This window comes from Chlorocebus sabaeus, chromosome 21, assembly GCF_047675955.1.
Source record: "Chlorocebus sabaeus isolate Y175 chromosome 21, mChlSab1.0.hap1, whole genome shotgun sequence".
In the NCBI taxonomy this organism is placed as follows: domain Eukaryota; kingdom Metazoa; phylum Chordata; class Mammalia; order Primates; family Cercopithecidae; genus Chlorocebus; species Chlorocebus sabaeus.
In genome coordinates this window covers 122,175,122-122,193,267 of record NC_132924.1, presented here as the reverse complement: position 1 = coordinate 122,193,267, position 18,146 = coordinate 122,175,122, and the positions used below count along the sequence as shown (strand labels likewise).

The window sequence follows — 18,146 nt, the reverse complement described above, 5'->3', positions numbered from 1 at the left end:
TGCAACCTCTGCCTCCAGGGTTCGGGTTCAAGCCTCTTGAGTAGCTGGGATTACAGGCGCCTGCCACCACACACCACTAATTCTTGTATTTTTAGTAGAGATGGAGTTTCACCATGTTGGTCAGGCTGGTCTCAAGCTCCTGACCCGTGATCCACCGCACCCGGCCTCCCACAGTTTCTTTTCACACTGATGCTTTTCAGATTGCTTCCAGACATCGTGCTCCACTTTCATTTTCTATCTGCTAACTTGTTCTCAAATTCTTCTAGCTTTTCTTCCTGTAATACCACAAATCTTTTACAACCTTCTTCCTTGGCATCTGGTGCCTTACATATTAACACATGATCTTTTTTTACTAACGGCACTTTGTGGTGTTCAATAGCTGGTCTGAGAATTTCATTGTCTAACTGTAAACCATCCAGTTCACTTTGAATCTTTTTCCTTTCCCTTTCTAGCTGACTCTTGTGGCCTCTAGTTTCATGGCTGTTATTTCTAGTATGTTTGAAAGTTTCATTTTTTGACTTTAGTGGTCAGTGTATTTCTTTCTTTAAGATTGAGTCTTGCTTGGTCACCCAGGCTGGAATGCAGTGACGCTATCTCAGCGTACTGCAACCTCTGTCTCCTGGATTCAAGCAATCCTCCTGCCTCAGTCTCCCGAGTAGCTGGGATTACAGGTCCACACCACCACGCCTGGCTAATTTTTGTATTTTTAGTAGACACGGGGTTTCACCATGTTGGTCAGGCTGGTCTTGAATTCCTGACCTCAAATGATTCACCTTGCAGGGCGTGGTGGCTCACGCCTGTAATCCCAGCACTTTGGGAGGCCGAGGCAGGCAGATCACGAGGTCAGGAGATTTAGACCATCCTGGCTAACACGGTGAAACCCCATCTCTACTAAAAATACAAAAAATTAGCCAGGCGTGGTGGCAGGCGCCTGTAGTCCCAGCGACTCAGGAGGCTGAGGCAGGAGAATGGTGTGAACCTGGGAGGCGGAGCTTGCAGTGAGCTGAGACTGCGCCACTGCACTCCAGCCTAGGCAACAGAACAAGACTCCATCTCAAAAAAAAAAACAAAAAACAAAACAAAGTAAAAACCAAAAATTCACCTACTTCAGCCTCCCAAACTGCTGGGATTACAGGCGTGAGCCACTGTCACCATGCCCAGCCTGGTCAGGGTATTTCTTTCTTGTTCAGTTTTATGTAATCTTTAATGATTAAAAAGGTATTTTGGCCAGGCGTGGTGGCTCCTAGCACTTTGGAAGGCCAAGGCAGGTGGATCACCTGAGGTCAGGAGTTTGAGACCAGCCTAGCCAACATGGCGAAACCCCGTCTCTACTAAAAATACAAACATTAGCTGGGCGTGGCCATGTGCAGTGGCTCACACCTGTAACCCCAGCACTTTGGGAGGCCGAGGCAGGTGGATCACCTGAGGTTGGGAGTTCAAGACCAGCCTGACCAACATGGAGAAACCCCGTCTCTACTAAAAATACAAAATTAGCTGGCGGTGTGGTGGCACATGCCTGTAATCCCAGCTACTCGGGAGGCTGAAGCAGGAGAACTGATTGAACCCAGAAGGTGGAGGGTGCAGTGAGCCGAGATCACACCATTGCACTCCAGCCTGGGCAACAAGAACGAAACTCTGTTTAAAAAAAAAAAAAATTAGCTGGGCGTGATGGTGCATGCCTGTAATCCCAGCTACTCAGGAGGCTGAGGCAGGAGAATCGCTTAAACCTGGGAGGCGGAGGTTGCAGTGAGCTGAGATCACCCCACTGCATTCCAGCCTGGGCGACAGGAGCAAAACTCCATCTTAAAAACAAACAAACAAACAAAAAAACCAGGTATTTTGTTCATTGTTTGATTGTGGCTCTTTTTCCGAGCATTTAACTTATAGTTTAGGTGACGTTTTTGGCCTCCTGGGACCTGACTGTAACCGCATCTCAGCCAACTGCCACACCTGTGTTCTTAGGACATTTTCTAACTGAGCACCAGAATTCTCTTTTTCAGCCTCTAAATCTGCTACTTTAGCTTGTGTGTGTGTGTGTGTGTGTGTGTGTGTGTGTGTGTGTGTGTGTGTGTATATATAGTAGCGCCTGTAGTCCCATGTACTTGAGAGGCTGAGGCAGGAGAATGGCGTGAACCTGGGAGGTGGAGCTTGTAGTGAGCTGAGATCGCGCTACTGCACTCCAGCCTGGGCGATGAAGCGAGACTCCATCCCAAAAGAAAAAAAAAAATTAGCCAGCTGTGGTATTGCACACCTGTAGTCCCAGCCACTTGGGAAGCTGAGGCAAGAGGCTCACTTAAGCCTTAAGGCTGCAGTTAGCCAAGATAGCACCACTACACTCCAGCTTGGCCAAAAGCAAGACCCTGTCTTGAAGAGAATATAAATAAATAAAAATAAAAATAAATCTCTAATTCAAATTTTAGGGTTTTTTTCTAAACTACATGCAAATTCTTCTTCCTAGTGTTTCAGATTCTGATTGAAGAAATTTATGTTTATAGCAAAGCTTTCATCTCTATACTTTTCCACTTCTTCATCCCAATTGCAAAAACACTGGAGTTTCTAATTCTTGTTTTATTTGGGCTTTTAACAATTCCCCTTTTTTTAATACCTGAAGCTTAACGAAGTCCTTAGCTTTTCTACTAATTCCCCTCTTAGTTCTTCAAGCAAGTGCTGAAGTTTTTCCTGGTATATTTGCTTTTCATTTAATAGGTGCTTGAGTAGTTTTTGCATCTTTATGTACTCATCCTGCCACCTTGTATGCCTGTATGTTAGGCATTCAGAATCTGTTAACTAGTTGTTTTTGTGTTTTGTTTTGTTTTTAAGACAGGGTCTCACTCTGTCACCCAAATTGGGGTGCAGTGATGTGATCATGGCTCCCTATAGCCTCAACCTCCTGAGCTCAGGTGATCCTTCCATTTCAGCTTCCCAAGTAGCTGGGACGATAGGCACACGCCACTATGGCAAGTCAATCTTTAGAAACAATTTTTGTGGGCATGGGTCTGGCTATGCTGCCCGGACTGGTATCCTACACCTGGCCTCAAGCAATCCTCTGAGCTCAGCCTCCCAAAGCCCTGGAATTACAGGCTTGAGTCACCACACCTGGCCTAAAAACTAGTTTTTACCTTTCCTCAGTTAATATTTTTTGGAAGTCAGGTTGTCAGCCCACTGTCTCTAGTAGGAAAAAAAAAGTTGGGAAAAGATCCTGGTGGCAAGGAGACAGAGCAAAGAGGAGAAGGGAGAGACAGGGTGAGGAGGTCGTGGTGGGACAGGGAGGAGGCAGGGCAAAGAGGAGAAGACACAGTGCCAAAGGGGTGCTGGGGAAATCTGAGGAATCCTGGGAAAGCTCCAAGTTGAAGAGGGCAGCGTTGGAGAAAGCCCCCTCCTCCTGACAGGCTTCCTTGGGGTGCGGAGCAGACACCATCTCAGCCAGCAGCCCGCCCCCACTCCAGCCCCCTCAGTCTAAAAATCTTTACTATTTACTAAGTGTTTTCTGACTGCAAAAAACTATATGGGGTACTGAAAGGATACAGGAAAAATAAGACACAGACCAATCTCTAGGAGTTCACAGTGTTTTCAAGAAGAAAGGTGATAATCTAAAGCTATGAGCTTCAGGAGGGTGGAGGACATTACTTCTAAACAGTTACTCAGAGTTAGATACAAACACAAAGTGTACTTAATTCACACGAGAAATCATTCTGAGTATCCACTACATACAAGGTTTTCCCTAAGCACTGAGATAATTAAAATATGGTTTCTGCCCCAAAGGGGAATTTGACTATCTGCAAATTAATGACATGGACAAGACACAGGGCTGACATGACTCTAAAAGAGATGTGACTTTGGCTAGTCCTAATGGGGATGGAGAAAACATTCAAGTGAGGGAAACTGAAGAGTGCATTCAGAGGAGGACTGTGAATTCTGCCTCGTTGGGGTTAAGACTGCATGTAGGGAATGACCATATGCAGAAGAGAATCCCACTTCCTAGTATAGACTGGTCTAAAGCTAGGCACTTATCCCTAGGCAAAAACTGGAAAGTTATTCTGTGAAGAAATCCCAGAGTTTTCTAGGAAAATTAAGGTACTCGGCCAGGTGCAATGGCTCATGCCTGTAATCCCAGCACTTTGGGAAGCCGAGGCAGGTGGATCACCTGAGGTCAGGAGTTCAAGACCAGCCTGGTCAACATGGTGAAATCCTGTCTCTACTGAAAACACAAAAATTAAAAAAGCAAAACAAACCAAAAAAAAACCACAATGAGGCCGGGCGCGGTGGCTCAAGCCTGTAATCCCAGCACTTTGGGAGGCCGAGACGGGCGAATCACTAGGTCAGGAGATCGAGACCATCATGGCTAACATGGTGAAACCCCGTCTCTACTAAAAAATACAAAAAACTAGCCAGGTGAGGTGGCGGGCGCCTGTAGTCCCAGCTACTCGGGAGGCTGAGGCAGGAGAATGGCGTAAACCCGGGAGGCAGAGCTTGCAGTGAGCTGAGATCTGGCCACTGCACTCCAGCCTGGACGACAGAGCCAGACTCCATCTCAAAAAAAAAAAAAAAAAAAACCACAATGAGGCCAGGCGCAGGGGTTCACACTGTAATCCCAGCACTTGGGAGGCCAAGGCAGGCTAATCACTTGAGGTCAGGAGTTCGAGACCAGCCTGGTCAACATGGTGAAAGCCTGTCTCTAATAAAAATACAAAAAAAAAAAAAAAAAAAAAAAATTAGCTGGGCGTGGTGGCATACACCTATAATCCCAGGTACTTGGGAGGCTCAGGCACAAGAAATGCTTGAACCTAGGAGGCAGATATTACACTGAGCTGAGATTGTGCCAGTGCACCCCAGCCTGGGTGACAGAGCAAGACTCTGTTGAAAAAAAAAAACAAAAAAACCCACAATTAGGTATTATCTCACCCCACTTAGAATGGTCAATTATCTAAAAGACAAAGAATAATGAATGCTGTTGAAGATGCACAGAAAGGGGAACTCTGATACACCATTGGTGGGAATGTAAATTATTACAGCCGCCGCGCGTGGTGGCTCACGCCTGTAATCCCAGCACTTTGGGAGGCCGAGGCGGGCGGATCACAAGGTCAGGAGATCGAGACCACAGTGAAACCCCGTCTCTACTAAAAATACAAAAAATTAGCCGGGCGCTGTGGCGGGCGCCTGTAGTCCCAGATACTCGGGAGGCTGAGGCAGGAGAATGGCGGGAACCCGGGAGGCGGAGCTTGCAGTGAGCCAAGATCGCGCCACTGCACTCCAGCCTGGGAGGCAGAGCAAGACTCCGTCTCAAACAAACAAACAAAAAAAAATTATTACAGCCATTATGTGAAACAGTATGGAGGTTCAAAAAACTAAAAACACAATTACCCTAGGTTCCAACAGTCCCACTGCTGGGTATATATCCAAAGGAAAGGAAATCAGTAACTGATGAGATATTTGCACTTCGATGTTTATAGCAGCACTACTCACAACAGCCAGGCGATGGAATCATCCTAAGTGCCCATCAATGGATGGACTTGAAAAAGGTGATATATATATATATATGTATACACACACACACACACACGCACACACACACACACAATGGTATACTATGAAGCCATAATAAAAAATGAAATCCTGTCATTCGCAGCAACATGGATGAATCTGGAAGACATTATGTTAAATGAAATAAGCCTAGCACAGAAAGTTAAACACCATGGCCAGGAACAGCGGCTCACGCCTGCAGTCCCAGCACTTTGGGAGGCCAAGGTGGGCAGACTGCTTGAGCCCAGAAGTTCGAGACCAGTCGGGGCAAAAGCTGATCTCAGTAGGAGAGAGTAGAATGGTGGTTACTAGAGGCTGGGAAGGGTAGTGGGTGGAGGAGATAGGAAAAGGTCAGTTAACAGACAAAAAAGTACAGCTAGATTAAGGGAGTAAGTTCTAGCGTTATATAGTATTGTACGGTTACTATAGTTAACAATAATTTATAGCTAAAAGATAGGATTTTTTTTTTTCTTAGATGGAGTCTCACTCTGTCGCCCAGGCTAGAGTGTGGGGGCGCAATCTCGGCTCACGGCAAGTTCCGCCTCCCAGGTTTACTCCATTCTCCTGCCTCAGCCTCCCAAGTAGCTGGGACTACAGGTGCCCACCACCACACCCAGCTAATTTTTTGTATTTTTAGTAGAGACCCCCGTGTCAGCCAGGATGGTCTCGATCTCCTGACCTCATGATCCGCCCGCTTTGGCCTCCCAAAGTGCTGGGATTACAGGTGTGAGCCACCGTGCCCGGTCTAGAAGAGAAGATTTTTTGGTGTTCCAAACACAAAGAAATGATAAATGCTTCAGGTGATGGATATGCTAATTACCCTCATTTTATCATTACAGTTTATACAAATGTATCAAAGTATCACACTGGCTGGGCCTGGTGGCTCACACCTGTAGTCCCAGAACTTTGGGTGGCTGAGGCAGGCGGATCATCTGAGGTCAGGAGTTCGAGACCAGCCTGACCAACATGGTGAAACCCTGTCTCTACTGAAAATACAAAATTAGCTGGGCATGGTGGCACATTCCTCTAATCTAAGTGCTGGGATTAACAGGTGTGAGCCACCGCGCCCGGCCTTGAAGAAACTTTAAAAGGAAATAAAAATATCTAAGTAACTGAATGACCAAGACTACTACTAGTATAAGTTTTAGTGGTACCACTTTACATCTGGAAATGAAGGTATTACCTTTGGGATATCTCCCTTAATACCTGGAGGGAGCCGCAGGATCCAGAAGTTCCTGTTGCGCAGCAGGTTCTCCAAGTTCTCCAGCCGCCTCTGCAGCAGCCCGTACTCCTGCAGCAGGGTTCCCAGCACAGCCCACTTGCCCTCCAACTGGTTCCCAAGCTCGGTAACTGTCTTTTCACAGCTGGCTAGTTTCTTCTCTGCTGTCCCTGTCCGACCTTCTAGGTGTAGGAGTCGCCGGCTGTGGACCTCCACCTTCCTCTCTATAGCCTGCACGGCGGCCACCACCGTCCACAGAGAGATAGCTGCTGTCTGCAGGTGTGCCTCATTTGCTGCTGGGGGTGTAGGAAGAGGAAGGGACTGCAGGGATGTAAGGCACTCGGAGTCCCATTCAGATGTCTGCATGCAGTGGAAAGATGGAACAAGACACTGAGCGTTAGAAGGAACCCTAACTCCAAACTAAAATCAGATAAGGACTGCTTAACTGTCCAGCAGAGATTAATTTGAATATAGTTTTAGTACTGTCTCATCTTTCTGAAGCTCACTGGCAACAACAGCCAAGAGACCTGATGTGGTGGTTCTGGGATAGATTGGGTAAGACAGTGAATTAATGAAATTGGCTCTTGAACTAGTCTGGTATATTTCTTCCAATATAAGGCCCAGCTTAGGTTGCTGCAGCATCCTCTGTCTCTGGAAAAGGCAAATGTGTACAGGGATCCTTTCCAGGCCTCACTGAACCTAGTGCCCTCTAATAAATCCATTATAGACTTATGCTCTAGACCTGTCAATCACCCTGTTTACAAACTACAACCACACCATTCAGTAATGGCTGAATAAGCTAAGAATCTTGAATCTGAAGAAAACATGAGAGCTGTTTTCAAATAATGAGGGTTACAAAACAGAAGGCAGAATAGACTTATTTCATCTTACACTATGTTACTCCAGAGGGCAGAACTAAAACCAACATAACGAAATTTTCAGACAGGCGAACTTTGGCCTACAATAAATACATTTTTTGTTTCTTTTTAGAGACAAGGTCTTGGGGTCTCATTATGTTGCCCAGGCTGGCTCACTCAAGCAACCCTCCTGCCTCAACCTCCCAAGTAGCTGGGGCTACAGGTGTGTGCCTTTGTGACCCACTAATAAATAATTATTGAACTATTCAAAAAAAGAAATTCTGGCTGGCGTGGTGGCTCATGTCTGTAATCCCAGCACTTTGGGAGGCCGAGGTGGGCAGATCACCTGAGTTTGGGAGTGCGAGACCAGCCTGGCCAACATGGTGAAACCCCATCTTTACTAAAAATACAAAAATCAGCCAGGTGATGGTGCACGTCTGTAACACCAGCTACTCGGGGAGCCCAGGCAGGAGAATCACTTTAAACTGAGAACTGGAGGTTGCAGTGAGCCAAGATTATGCCACTGCACTATAGCATGGGCAACAGAGGGAGACTCTGTCTCTTAAAAAAAAAAAAAAAAAAAAAAGAGGCCAGGCATGGTGGGTGGCTCACACCTGTAATCCCAGTACTTTGAGAGGCCGATCACCTGAGGTCGGGAGTTCAAGACCCACCTGACCAACATGGAGAAATCCTCTCTCTACTAAAAATACAAAATTAGCCAGCCATGTTGGCGCATGCCTGTAATCCTAGCTATACGGGAGGCTGAGGCAGGAGAATCGCTTGAACCCAGGAGGCAGAGGTTTCAGTGAGCTGAGATCGCACCATTGCATTCCAGCCCGGGCAACAACACCAAAACTCAAAAAAAAAAAAAAAAAAAAAAAAAAAAATCTAGGCCAGGCGCAGTGGCTCATGCCTGTAATCGCAGCACTTTGGGAGGCAGAGGCAGGTGGATCACAAGGTCAGGAGATCAAGACCATCCTGGCTAACATGGTGAAACCCTGTCTCTACTAAAACTACAAAAAATTAGCCAGGCATGGTGGCAGGCGCCTGTAGTCCGAGCTACTTGGGAGGCTGAGGCAGCAGAACGGCGTGAACCCAGGAGGTGGAGCTTGCAGTGAGTGACATTGTACGAGTCTGGGCGACACAGAGAGACTCTGTCTCACCAAAAAAAAAAAAAAAAAAAAAAAAAAGCCTTTAAGGGAAATCACGTTATTTATTTATTATTTATTTATTTATTTACTTACTTACTTCTTGAGACAGAGTCTCACACTGTCACCCAGGCTGGAGTGCAGTGGTGCCATCTCTGCTCACTGCAACCTCTACTGCCCGGGTTCAAGGGATTCTCCTGCCTCAGCCTCCCAAGTAGCTGGAATTACAGGAGGGTGCCACCAGGCCCAGCTAATTTTTTGTATTTTCAGCAGAGACGGGGTTTCATTGTGTTCGCCAGGATGGTCTTGATCTCCTGACCCTGTGATCCACCCTCCTCGGCCTCCCAAAGTGCTGGGATTACGGGCGTGAGCCACCGAGTCGGGCCACGTTATTTTATATGATTTTAAAATCTAAGATGGATAGTTTAAATGTTATCCACTTATCGCTTGAACCCAGGAGGTGGAGGTTACAGTTAGCCAAGACTGTGCCACTGTACTCCAGCCTACACGACAGAATGAGACTCAGTCTCAAAAATAAAAAAAATTAAAAAAATTTTTGTTGAATGAGCGAATAAATAAATAGGCTAGCATGCAAACCAGCCGTTTCAGAGTGTCTTCTATAGCTCAATTTTATTTTATTACTTTTTATTTTTAGAGACAGGGTCACCCAGGTTGGAGTACAGTGGCATGACAATAGCTCATTGTATCCTATAACTCCTGGGTTATTGATCTTTCCAAGAAAATAAAAGGCTGCTCCGAAATAATTTGCTTTGAAACAAAGAGTAGTATAAAAGGAAAAAATTTCCACAACAAATAAGTTGGACTAGGATGATGTATACAAAGCCTTCTAACTCTATGAAACTGATAAGCCACTCTCTTCATCTTTCCAGCCATCTTTCCAGCTTGCCCATTACCTTATTCTCATTTCACCTAGCTCTTTGACCATTCCATTTGCTCCTAGTTTATCTGCCCATTCCTGGCTTTGTTTTTTTCTCCAGTTGATCATGTCAGTCACTTCCAAACCCCCTTCTCTCATGTCTTTCTGCCTCACCTGCTCAGCTAACCTCCAGCCTTGAATCAGTCCAATCATTCTTTCTCCCATTCCTGTAAGCACGCCTAGAGGAAACCACCAGGTAAACTGCTGTCACCACACACCAATGGTTTCTAAGCTTAGTGGGGACCTCAACATTGACTCATGCCCTCCATGCTGCTTGTCCCATTCCATAAAGTGGCTACTATAAAGCCTCAGCACAGTCCTTCAGCTTTTAGTACAGTTGTCCTCAAACTAACATGAATAAGAATCACCTGGAGGGGCCGGCTGGGCGTGGTGGCTCACGCCTGTAATCCCAGCACTTTGGGAGGCCGAGGCAGGTGGATCACCTGAGGTCAGGAGTTTGAGACGAGCCTGACCAGCATGGTGAAACCCCATCTCTACTTAAAAACACAAAAATTAGCTGGGTGTGGTGGCAAGCGATGTAATTCCAGCTACTCGGGAGGCTGAGGCTAGAGAATCACTTGAACCCGGGAGGCAGAAGTTGCAGTGAGCTGAGATTGTGCCACTGTACTCCAGCCTGGGACAGAGTGAGACAGTGTGGGCGGGGTGGGGGGGCCTGGGGAGAATCACCTGGAGATCTTGTCAAAGCACAGATTTTGATTCAGTAGGTCTGTGAGGAAAACTGAGATTCTGTTGGGTTTTGTTTTCGTTTTTTTGGGATGGGGTCTCACTGTCACCCAGGCTGGAGTGCAGTGGTGCAATCTCAGCTCACTGCAACCTCCATCTCATGGGCTCAAGCGATTCTCCCACCTCAGCCTCCCATGTAGCTGGAACCACAGGCACACACCACCATGCCCCGCTAATTTTTGTATTTTCGGTAGAGACAGGGTTTCACCATGTTGCCTAGGCTGGTCTCAAACTCCTCAGCTCGAGTGATTCGCCTGCCTCAGCCTCCCAAAGCGCTGGAATTACAGGCATGGGCCATGGTACACGGCCTGAGATTCTGTATTTTTAACAAACTCCCAGGTAATGCTGACACTGAGTAGTAAGACTTGTCTGCTGCAGTCCCCCACTCTCAGAAGATGACATGTCCTCTTACTTTGAGACAAAAATCATTCAGACCTAAATTCATTCAACTCTCTTTATACTCCTCGCTTCAAACTTATCAGTAACTGAATCTAAGTTTTCTTCTTTACTTAGTAAGGAAGTTGCATCCTATTTAAATCTTAACTCTCCACATTAGCTTCACTTATGCCAACCCCTTCCACTTTTTTGGGTAGGTTGTTCCTTTCTTAGTGTCAATCTGTCTCCTGATTCTTCTCCATAAGGTAGACTGGCACTGTTCAATACAGTAGCCACTACCCGCATGTGGCCACTGAGCACCTGAAATGTGGTTAGTTAAATTGAGATGTGCTATGAGTATAAAATACACAAGATTTTGAAGACTTAGGATGAAAAAAATATTTGTTTGTTTGCTTGAGACAGGGTTTCGCTTTGTTGCCAGGTTGGAGGGCAGTGGCAGGATCACAGCTCACTGCAGCCTCCACCTCCCTGGCTCAAACACCTCCCACCTAAGCCTCCTGGGTAGCTGGGAGTACAGGTGCATGCCACCACGCCTGGCTAATTAAAAAAAAACACACACAACTTTTTTTTTGTTTTGTAGAGATGGGGTCTCCCTGTGTTGCCCAGGCTGGTCTTCAACTCCTGGGCTGAAGCCATCTTCCCACAACAGCCTCCTGAAGTGCTGGGGATAACAGGCTTGAGTCACCACACCCGGCCATTAATGTCTTAAATTGATTACATGAGGCCGGGTGCGGAGGCTCACGCTTGTAATCACAGTACTTTGGGAGGCCAAGGCGGGCGGATCACAAAGTCAGGAGATTGAGACCATCCTGGCAAACACGGTGAAACCCCGTCTCTACTAAAAATACAAAAGGAGCCGGGCGTGGTGCCACGCACCTGTAGTTCCAGCTACTCGGGAGGCTAAGGCAGGAGAATCGCCTGAACTGGGAAGGCAGAGGTTGCAGTGAGCCGAGATGGCGCCCTGCACTCCAGCCTGGGTGACAGAGTGAGACTCCACCTCAAAAAAATAAAAAAGTAAATTGATTACATGTTGAAATAATATCTTGCATATATTGAGTTAAATAAATATATCATTAAAATTAATTTCATATATGTATCCTTGTTTTTTTTCAAAAAATTTTTTTTATTTTAGAAACACGGTGTGGACTGCCTCGAACTACTGGCCTCAAGTGATTCTTCCGTCTCAACCCCCAGCCTACCTGGGACTACAGGCGCGCACAACACAGCGCCTGGCTTTTTACTTTTTAAACGTGACGCCTAGAGAATTTAAGCAGGGGTGTCCAATCTTTTGGCTTCCCTGGGCCACATTGGAAGAACTGTCTTGGGTCACACATAAAATATTGATGATGATAGCTGATGAGCTTTGGGAAAAAAAAAAAAAAAAAGACAAAGAAAAAGGTCCGTGCATCAATCTCATAATGTTCTAAGAAAGTTGACGAATTTGTGTTGGGCCGCATTTAAAGTAGTCCTAGTCCGCACGCGGCCTGGGGGCTGCGGGTTGGACAAGTTTGATTTAGAGTTTTGTATGTGGCTTCCCTTATATTTCTATTAGCCAGGGCTGGCACAGACACAGGATCATCTCTACCATCCCACCTATACACACACACACAAAAAAGGTTGGAAAAAAGAAAAATAGGTCCAAGAGTGGAGGTAGCACTTCCCTCTGCTCTATCCCCCATCCATCGCTGCTCTTCCTCCTTTTCCCAGTCACCCCTCAAGTGCCAGTGTGGCTCCTAACCCAGTACAATGGCTATCCTAGAGGTGACCAAAGGCCTCTTGGGTGGCAAATGCGATCAGTGCTTTCCCCGCGGCCTGACCGTCCCCTTCTCATTCTACGGGGCTGCGTGCAGGCGCGGCCAGGTCTCCTCGGTCGCCCTGGCAACTGGCCGCTGCCGGCCCCCGCAGGCCTTGGCAAACACCCGCGAATGAACCGCCACGCACGCAAGGCCGGCCACTCCAGCCTCCGGGTCGGCACCATTCATTCGGCAGATATTTCGGGAGGGCCTCCCCCGTGTCCCGTGTCCGGTGCCGGGCGCCACGCAGCGCGGCAGGAAGGCGCCTCCGCACACTAAATGCCTCCCGTGCCACCGCTCAGATTGCCGGTGACGACCGCTCCCGTGGCCGCGAGAATGGCTGACGGCTCCCCAGCCCAACTCCGCTGCCAGCGTCTGGCGGGTAGGAGTGGGGCTGACACGCAGCCGGCAACCCCTCGGCTTCAACCCAACTGCAGGGCCCCGGGTCTCACAGCTGCCTGCGAGTTCCCCTCAGACCCGCGCCCCAGCCTGGTGTCCCCGGGTGGGCGGTTTCACACCCACCCGCTAAGTCCCTTCACGCGAGGTTGCAGCCGCCAAGCCCCGGCGACGGGCGACGTGGCCCGTGGGACCTGAGAACGGCGCCTGTGCCTGCTAGCTCCCTGCCCGCCCGCCTTCCTCCGTCGGGGTCTGGGTCTCGGGGGCTCACAACACTCGCGCGCGGCCTCACTTACCGGGGCCGGGGCCGCCTCAGCCATGGCCCTGCGATGTCTGGCCCGGGCCTCGGAAGTCTCCGCCGCCGCCACTGCCGCCGCGCTCGGCCCCACGCAGGCCCGGCCGCCGGGTCCTCTTCACAGGCGGCGCCGACCCGGCCCTGCCTTCCCCGCACGGACGGGACTCACGCGGCCGTCGGGGCTCGGGACGCGCAGGAACGCGGCGGAGACGCTGGGCGGCAGGCGGCGGATCAAGCTGCGGTCGCGAGGCAGGCTCCGCCGCACTCCTCCCGCAGCGGCCCCTCAGCTGGCGCTTTGTGGGCAGCGAGTGCACCGGGAACCGCGCGGGCCTAGACGCGCCGCAGGCTCGCGTTGCCCGCCAGCCGCGGCCAGCGCGCCCCCTGCCGGCCCCCGCGGCCAGCGCCGCCCGCGTCGCCTCCACCCCCACCTCCTCCGGCTCGTGGGCTTCGGTGTGGGGAGGATTGTTATTTGGGGCCCACGAGTGTTCCGCTTTCTCATATTCCCACGAGAAGGTTCAGCTGACCGCAGTTTAGGACCCAGCCGCAAAGCCGGGTTCATTCTAGGGAGTGATTTTCTTCACCGAGGCTCGATACGCAGGCGCCCTGTGCAGGGAACGGCTTCTGCTGAAGTGCAGCCGTATTTAAAACAGCGGAAATGTGCAGGGTGAGAGTAAGGGGGACAGGGCTGAAGGGAGCCTGTGGGTGGAATGAGTGACGGGGAGGCACAATTTTGGAATGAAGAAGATATAGATCATTTGCGGAAATTACAAACGTGGTTGCCGAGGTGAGGCGGTTCACGTCCCATGCGGCCCGTGTTGGGATCAAATAATATTCTAAGGCTTCTTTCACATCTCGGATTATTGACTCTCCGGGGCCTGGTCTGGAAATGGGATTCTTAATTTTTGTTTATGTATTTATTTAGAGAAGGAGTCTCACTCTGTCGCCCAGGCTGGAGTGCAGTGGCGGGACCTCGGCTCACTGCAACTGCCTTCCGGGTTCAAGAGATTCGCCTGCCTTTGCCTCCCAAGTAGCTGGGATTACAGGCATGTACCACCATGCCTAGCTAATTTATTTATTTATTTATTTTATTTTTTGGATTTTTAGTGGAGACGGGGTTTCACCATGCTGGCCAGGCTGGTCTGGAGCTCCTGACGTCAAATGATCCACCCGCCTTGGCCTCCCAAAGTGCTGGGATTACAAGCGTGAGCCATCGCGCGCGGCCTTATTTATTGATTTATTTATTTAGAGACAGTCTCCCTCTGTCGTCCAGGCTGGGAGTGCATGTGGCACAAAGAAGGCTCACTGCAGCCTTAAACTCCTCGGCTCAAACGATCCTTCCCCTCACCCTTCCCGAGCAGCTTGGACTACAGGCGCAGCTACCAAGCCCGGCTCATGTTTAATTTATTTGTATTTATTTATTTATTTTTCTGTAGAGACAGGGTCTCGCTATGTTGCCCAAGCTGGAGGAAGTGGAATTCCTGAGAGCAGCAGAGATCGAGCTTGGGGTTACGGTTTGTTGCGTCTGAGCTAAAGGACCTGCGAGAACAGGCCGGGCGCGGTGGCTCACGCCTGTAATTCCAGCACTTTGGGAGGCCGAGGCGGGCAGATTACCTGAGTTCCAGACCAGCCTGGCCAACATGGTGAAACCCCGTCTCTACTAAAAAATACAAAAATTAGCCGGGCGTGGTGGCGTGCACCTGTAAACCCAGCTACTCCGGAGGCTGAGGCAAGAGAATTGCTGGAACCCAGGAGGCGGAGGTTGCAGTGAGCAGAGATCGCAGCGCTGCACTCCAGCCTAGGTGACAGAGCTAGACTCTATCTCAAAAAAAAAAAAAAAAAAAAAAGACCTGCGAGAACAAAGTGTTACCTGGGGAGGTTGTGTTTTAAGTCAACAGAGTGTGTGTAACTGCAATAGGTTCCTTGCCCAATGCACATAGCAAGTCTATATGCTGAGACACCAGGTTGCAGCAGAGAAAGAGGTCTAATCTTAGGGCTACCTAAGGAGGAGACAGGAAGAAGCCTCACATCTGTCTCCCCTAGGAATTTGGGATTGGGGTTTGTAAGGGTAATGGAGATGACTGATTGGTGGGAGAGTGCTGGGTGAAATCATGGTACAAGAACATGAGGAAACTACATTCTCATGCTCTTGCCATTCCTCTGTGGGGGGTCTTCAAACTGCTTGAAATCAACTGTTTCACTGGAATTCATGGTCTGAAAAACATCTTAAGCGATCCTTAAACAAAAGCCTTATGATTCTAATGTCAGAGATCCTGTCTACAGGAACAACAGGGATGCAAATCAGTGCTTAGTCTGAAGTCTGAAATCCTATCTATAGGAACAATAGATATGCAAATGTCAGTATCTAGTGCCTTGTGACTATTAGCAACAAGGAAGTAGGCCAAAGTGCAGCCTGATTAATGCTTAATTTTAACTATATTTCTGTTCAGAACCTGCATGCAGTTTTTGTCAACCCTGTAGGGGCGGTTTCACGTGTGTCTTGATAGGATAAGCGCAGGACCCTGGGTTTCCAGTAAGTCTTCGTTTCAAACATGGATGAATCAAACCCTGCCAAACCTGTATTTCAACACATGAATGAGTCAATGCCCGTAACAGTATAACTATCTGTAAATCACAAAAGTATGAGAACTATCCTGTTGGGACAACTACTCTTGAGCAGACTAAGTTACTTTTAGCCTGGGGCTACATATGCAGTCTGTAATTTGGGATTTACCTGAATATACATATTGGTCAGATAGTGAATGTTTAATAACGAAAATTACCATTCTTTGAATCACAATATGACCAGGTTACAAAAAAATAATAATCTGAATTTTCTTGGAAGGAAAATTCTGTTGTGTAATTTTATTATTTAAAATGTAGTAGTCGAGACGCTGGGCACGGCGGCTCCCGCCTATAATCCCAGCACTTTGGGAGGCTGAGGTGGGTGGGTCACCTAAGGTCAGGAGTTTGAGACCAGCCTGACCAACATGGTGAAACCCTGTCTCTACTAAAAATAGAAAAACTAGCTGGGCATGGTGGCGGGTGCCTGTAATCCTAGCTACTCAGGAGGCTGAGGCAGGAGAATCACTTGAACCCAGGAGGAAGAGGTTGCAGTGAGCCAAGATTGCACCATTGCACTCCACCGTGGGCAATAAGAATGAAACTCCATCTCAAAAAAAAAAGTAGTAGCCGAGCACAGTGGGAGGCCGAGGCAGGTAGATTGTTGGAACCCAAGAATTTGAGACCAGTCAGGGAAACCTGGTGGGACCCTGTCTCTACAAAAAACACAAAAATTAGCCAGGAATGGTAATGCACACCTGTCGACCCAGTTACTCGCGAAGCTGAGGTAGGATCACTTGAGGCAGGGAGGTTGAAGCTGCAGTGAGCTGTAATCACACCCGTGCACTCCAGTCTGGGCGACAGACTGACATCCCATCTCCAAAAAAAAAAAAAGTAGTAAAGTTTTCAAGTTTGATGTTATAACACAAGAACAATTTCTGTCAGATGCTCCTATGGCCATTTCACAGGGACATTTGTATTACTAAATAAGACACCTTCAACTGAGCTCCATGGAAAGCAAGGCTACCTCTCTGCTTTAATATGGTAATAATACCACCAATTTATTCAATGTTCCTTCCTTGAATAGGAATTTACTAACACAAGAAATTCTTCCTATTTAATTCTTGGCCTTAAAAGTTCTTTGGAGGGTACTGGCATTTCATTAAGCAATTTCACTGACTGAAGCTTCTTGTGTACTATTTAAAGAAGATGCACAGTATTTTCAGAAGCAGATTTAAGGTTGTTGTACTAACTTATTTTTAATTTATAATATTTTTGTCTGCTCTTGCTGCTATACATAATCACTAGAGAAAAAATTGTCCTAAAAGTTTGGATCTAGAAATGTGACTATGAAACAATTTAATTGGCTTTTTTAGGGGTTGTTTGTTTCTTTGTTTTTTGAGATGGAGTTTCACTCTTGTTGCCCGGACTGGAGTGCAATGGCGCAATCTCTGCTCACTGGAACCTCCGCCTCCCAGGTTCAAGTGATTCTCCTGCCTCAGCCTCCCAAGTAGCTGGGATTACAGGCATGCGCCACCATGGAGGCTAATTTTGTATTTTAAGTAGAGACGAGGTACCACCATGTTGGCCAGGCTGGGCTCGAACTACTGACCTCAGGTGATCTGCCCACCTTGGCCTCCCAGAGTGCTGGGATTACAGGCATGAGTCACCATACCCAGCCTTAATTGGTTTGTTTTGGGGTTGGTTTTTGTTTTTTGTTTTTTGTTTTTTTGAGACAGAGTCTGTCTCTGACACCTAGGCTAGAGTGTAATAGCATGATCTCTTCTCACTGCAACCTCCACCTACCAGGTTCATGCAAGTCTCCTGCCTCAGCCTCCCAAGTAGCTGGGACCACAGATGTGCGCCACCATGCCCAAATAAGTTTTGTATTTTTAGTAGAGACAGGGTTTCTCCATGTTGGTCAGGCTGGTCTCCAACTCCTGATCTCAGGTGATCCGCCCACTTTGGCCTCCCAAAGTGCTGGGATTACAGGCATGAGCCACCACGCCCTGCCAATTGGTTTTTGAGTTAACAAAATAATCACAGTTTCCATCTGCATCTTGACTTTCCCTGTATATGCACACCAATTTCAGCATCTTCCCTTGCATAGAATCAAGGACAGATTTTTTTCAGCGTATATCATGTAAAATGTACCCTCATGGCACATAAATTTATTCAGCAAGTTCCAACAAACTCTTTTGTCTGCAAGCAACCATTGGTTATTGGTAAATCTTGCTACATTGGTAATATTCTCTGAAAATTACAAAATTAAAGCCTTTATC

At 47.9% G+C, this 18,146-nt stretch overlaps 1 protein-coding gene across 2 annotated transcripts in view; it reads right to left on the bottom strand.

Annotated features, from left to right (window-relative positions):
• Window positions 1-13,640, bottom strand: part of ZNF398 (zinc finger protein 398) — a 34,766-nt gene extending 21,126 nt beyond the window's left edge. Inside the window, exons 1-2 of one of the 2 annotated variants that reach the window (XM_007983357.3) lie at window positions 13,307-13,640; window positions 6,704-7,099 (exon numbers count right to left, since the gene is read on the bottom strand). In XM_007983357.3, the coding sequence (XP_007981548.1) occupies window positions 6,704-7,099; window positions 13,307-13,330 (420 nt within the window). In that variant the 5' untranslated portion in view covers window positions 13,331-13,640. The remainder of the gene's footprint in view (window positions 1-6,703; window positions 7,100-13,306) is intronic. The other variant, XM_073009473.1, reaches the window with a different exon arrangement.
• Between the last annotated feature and the right edge of the window lie 4,506 nt (window positions 13,641-18,146).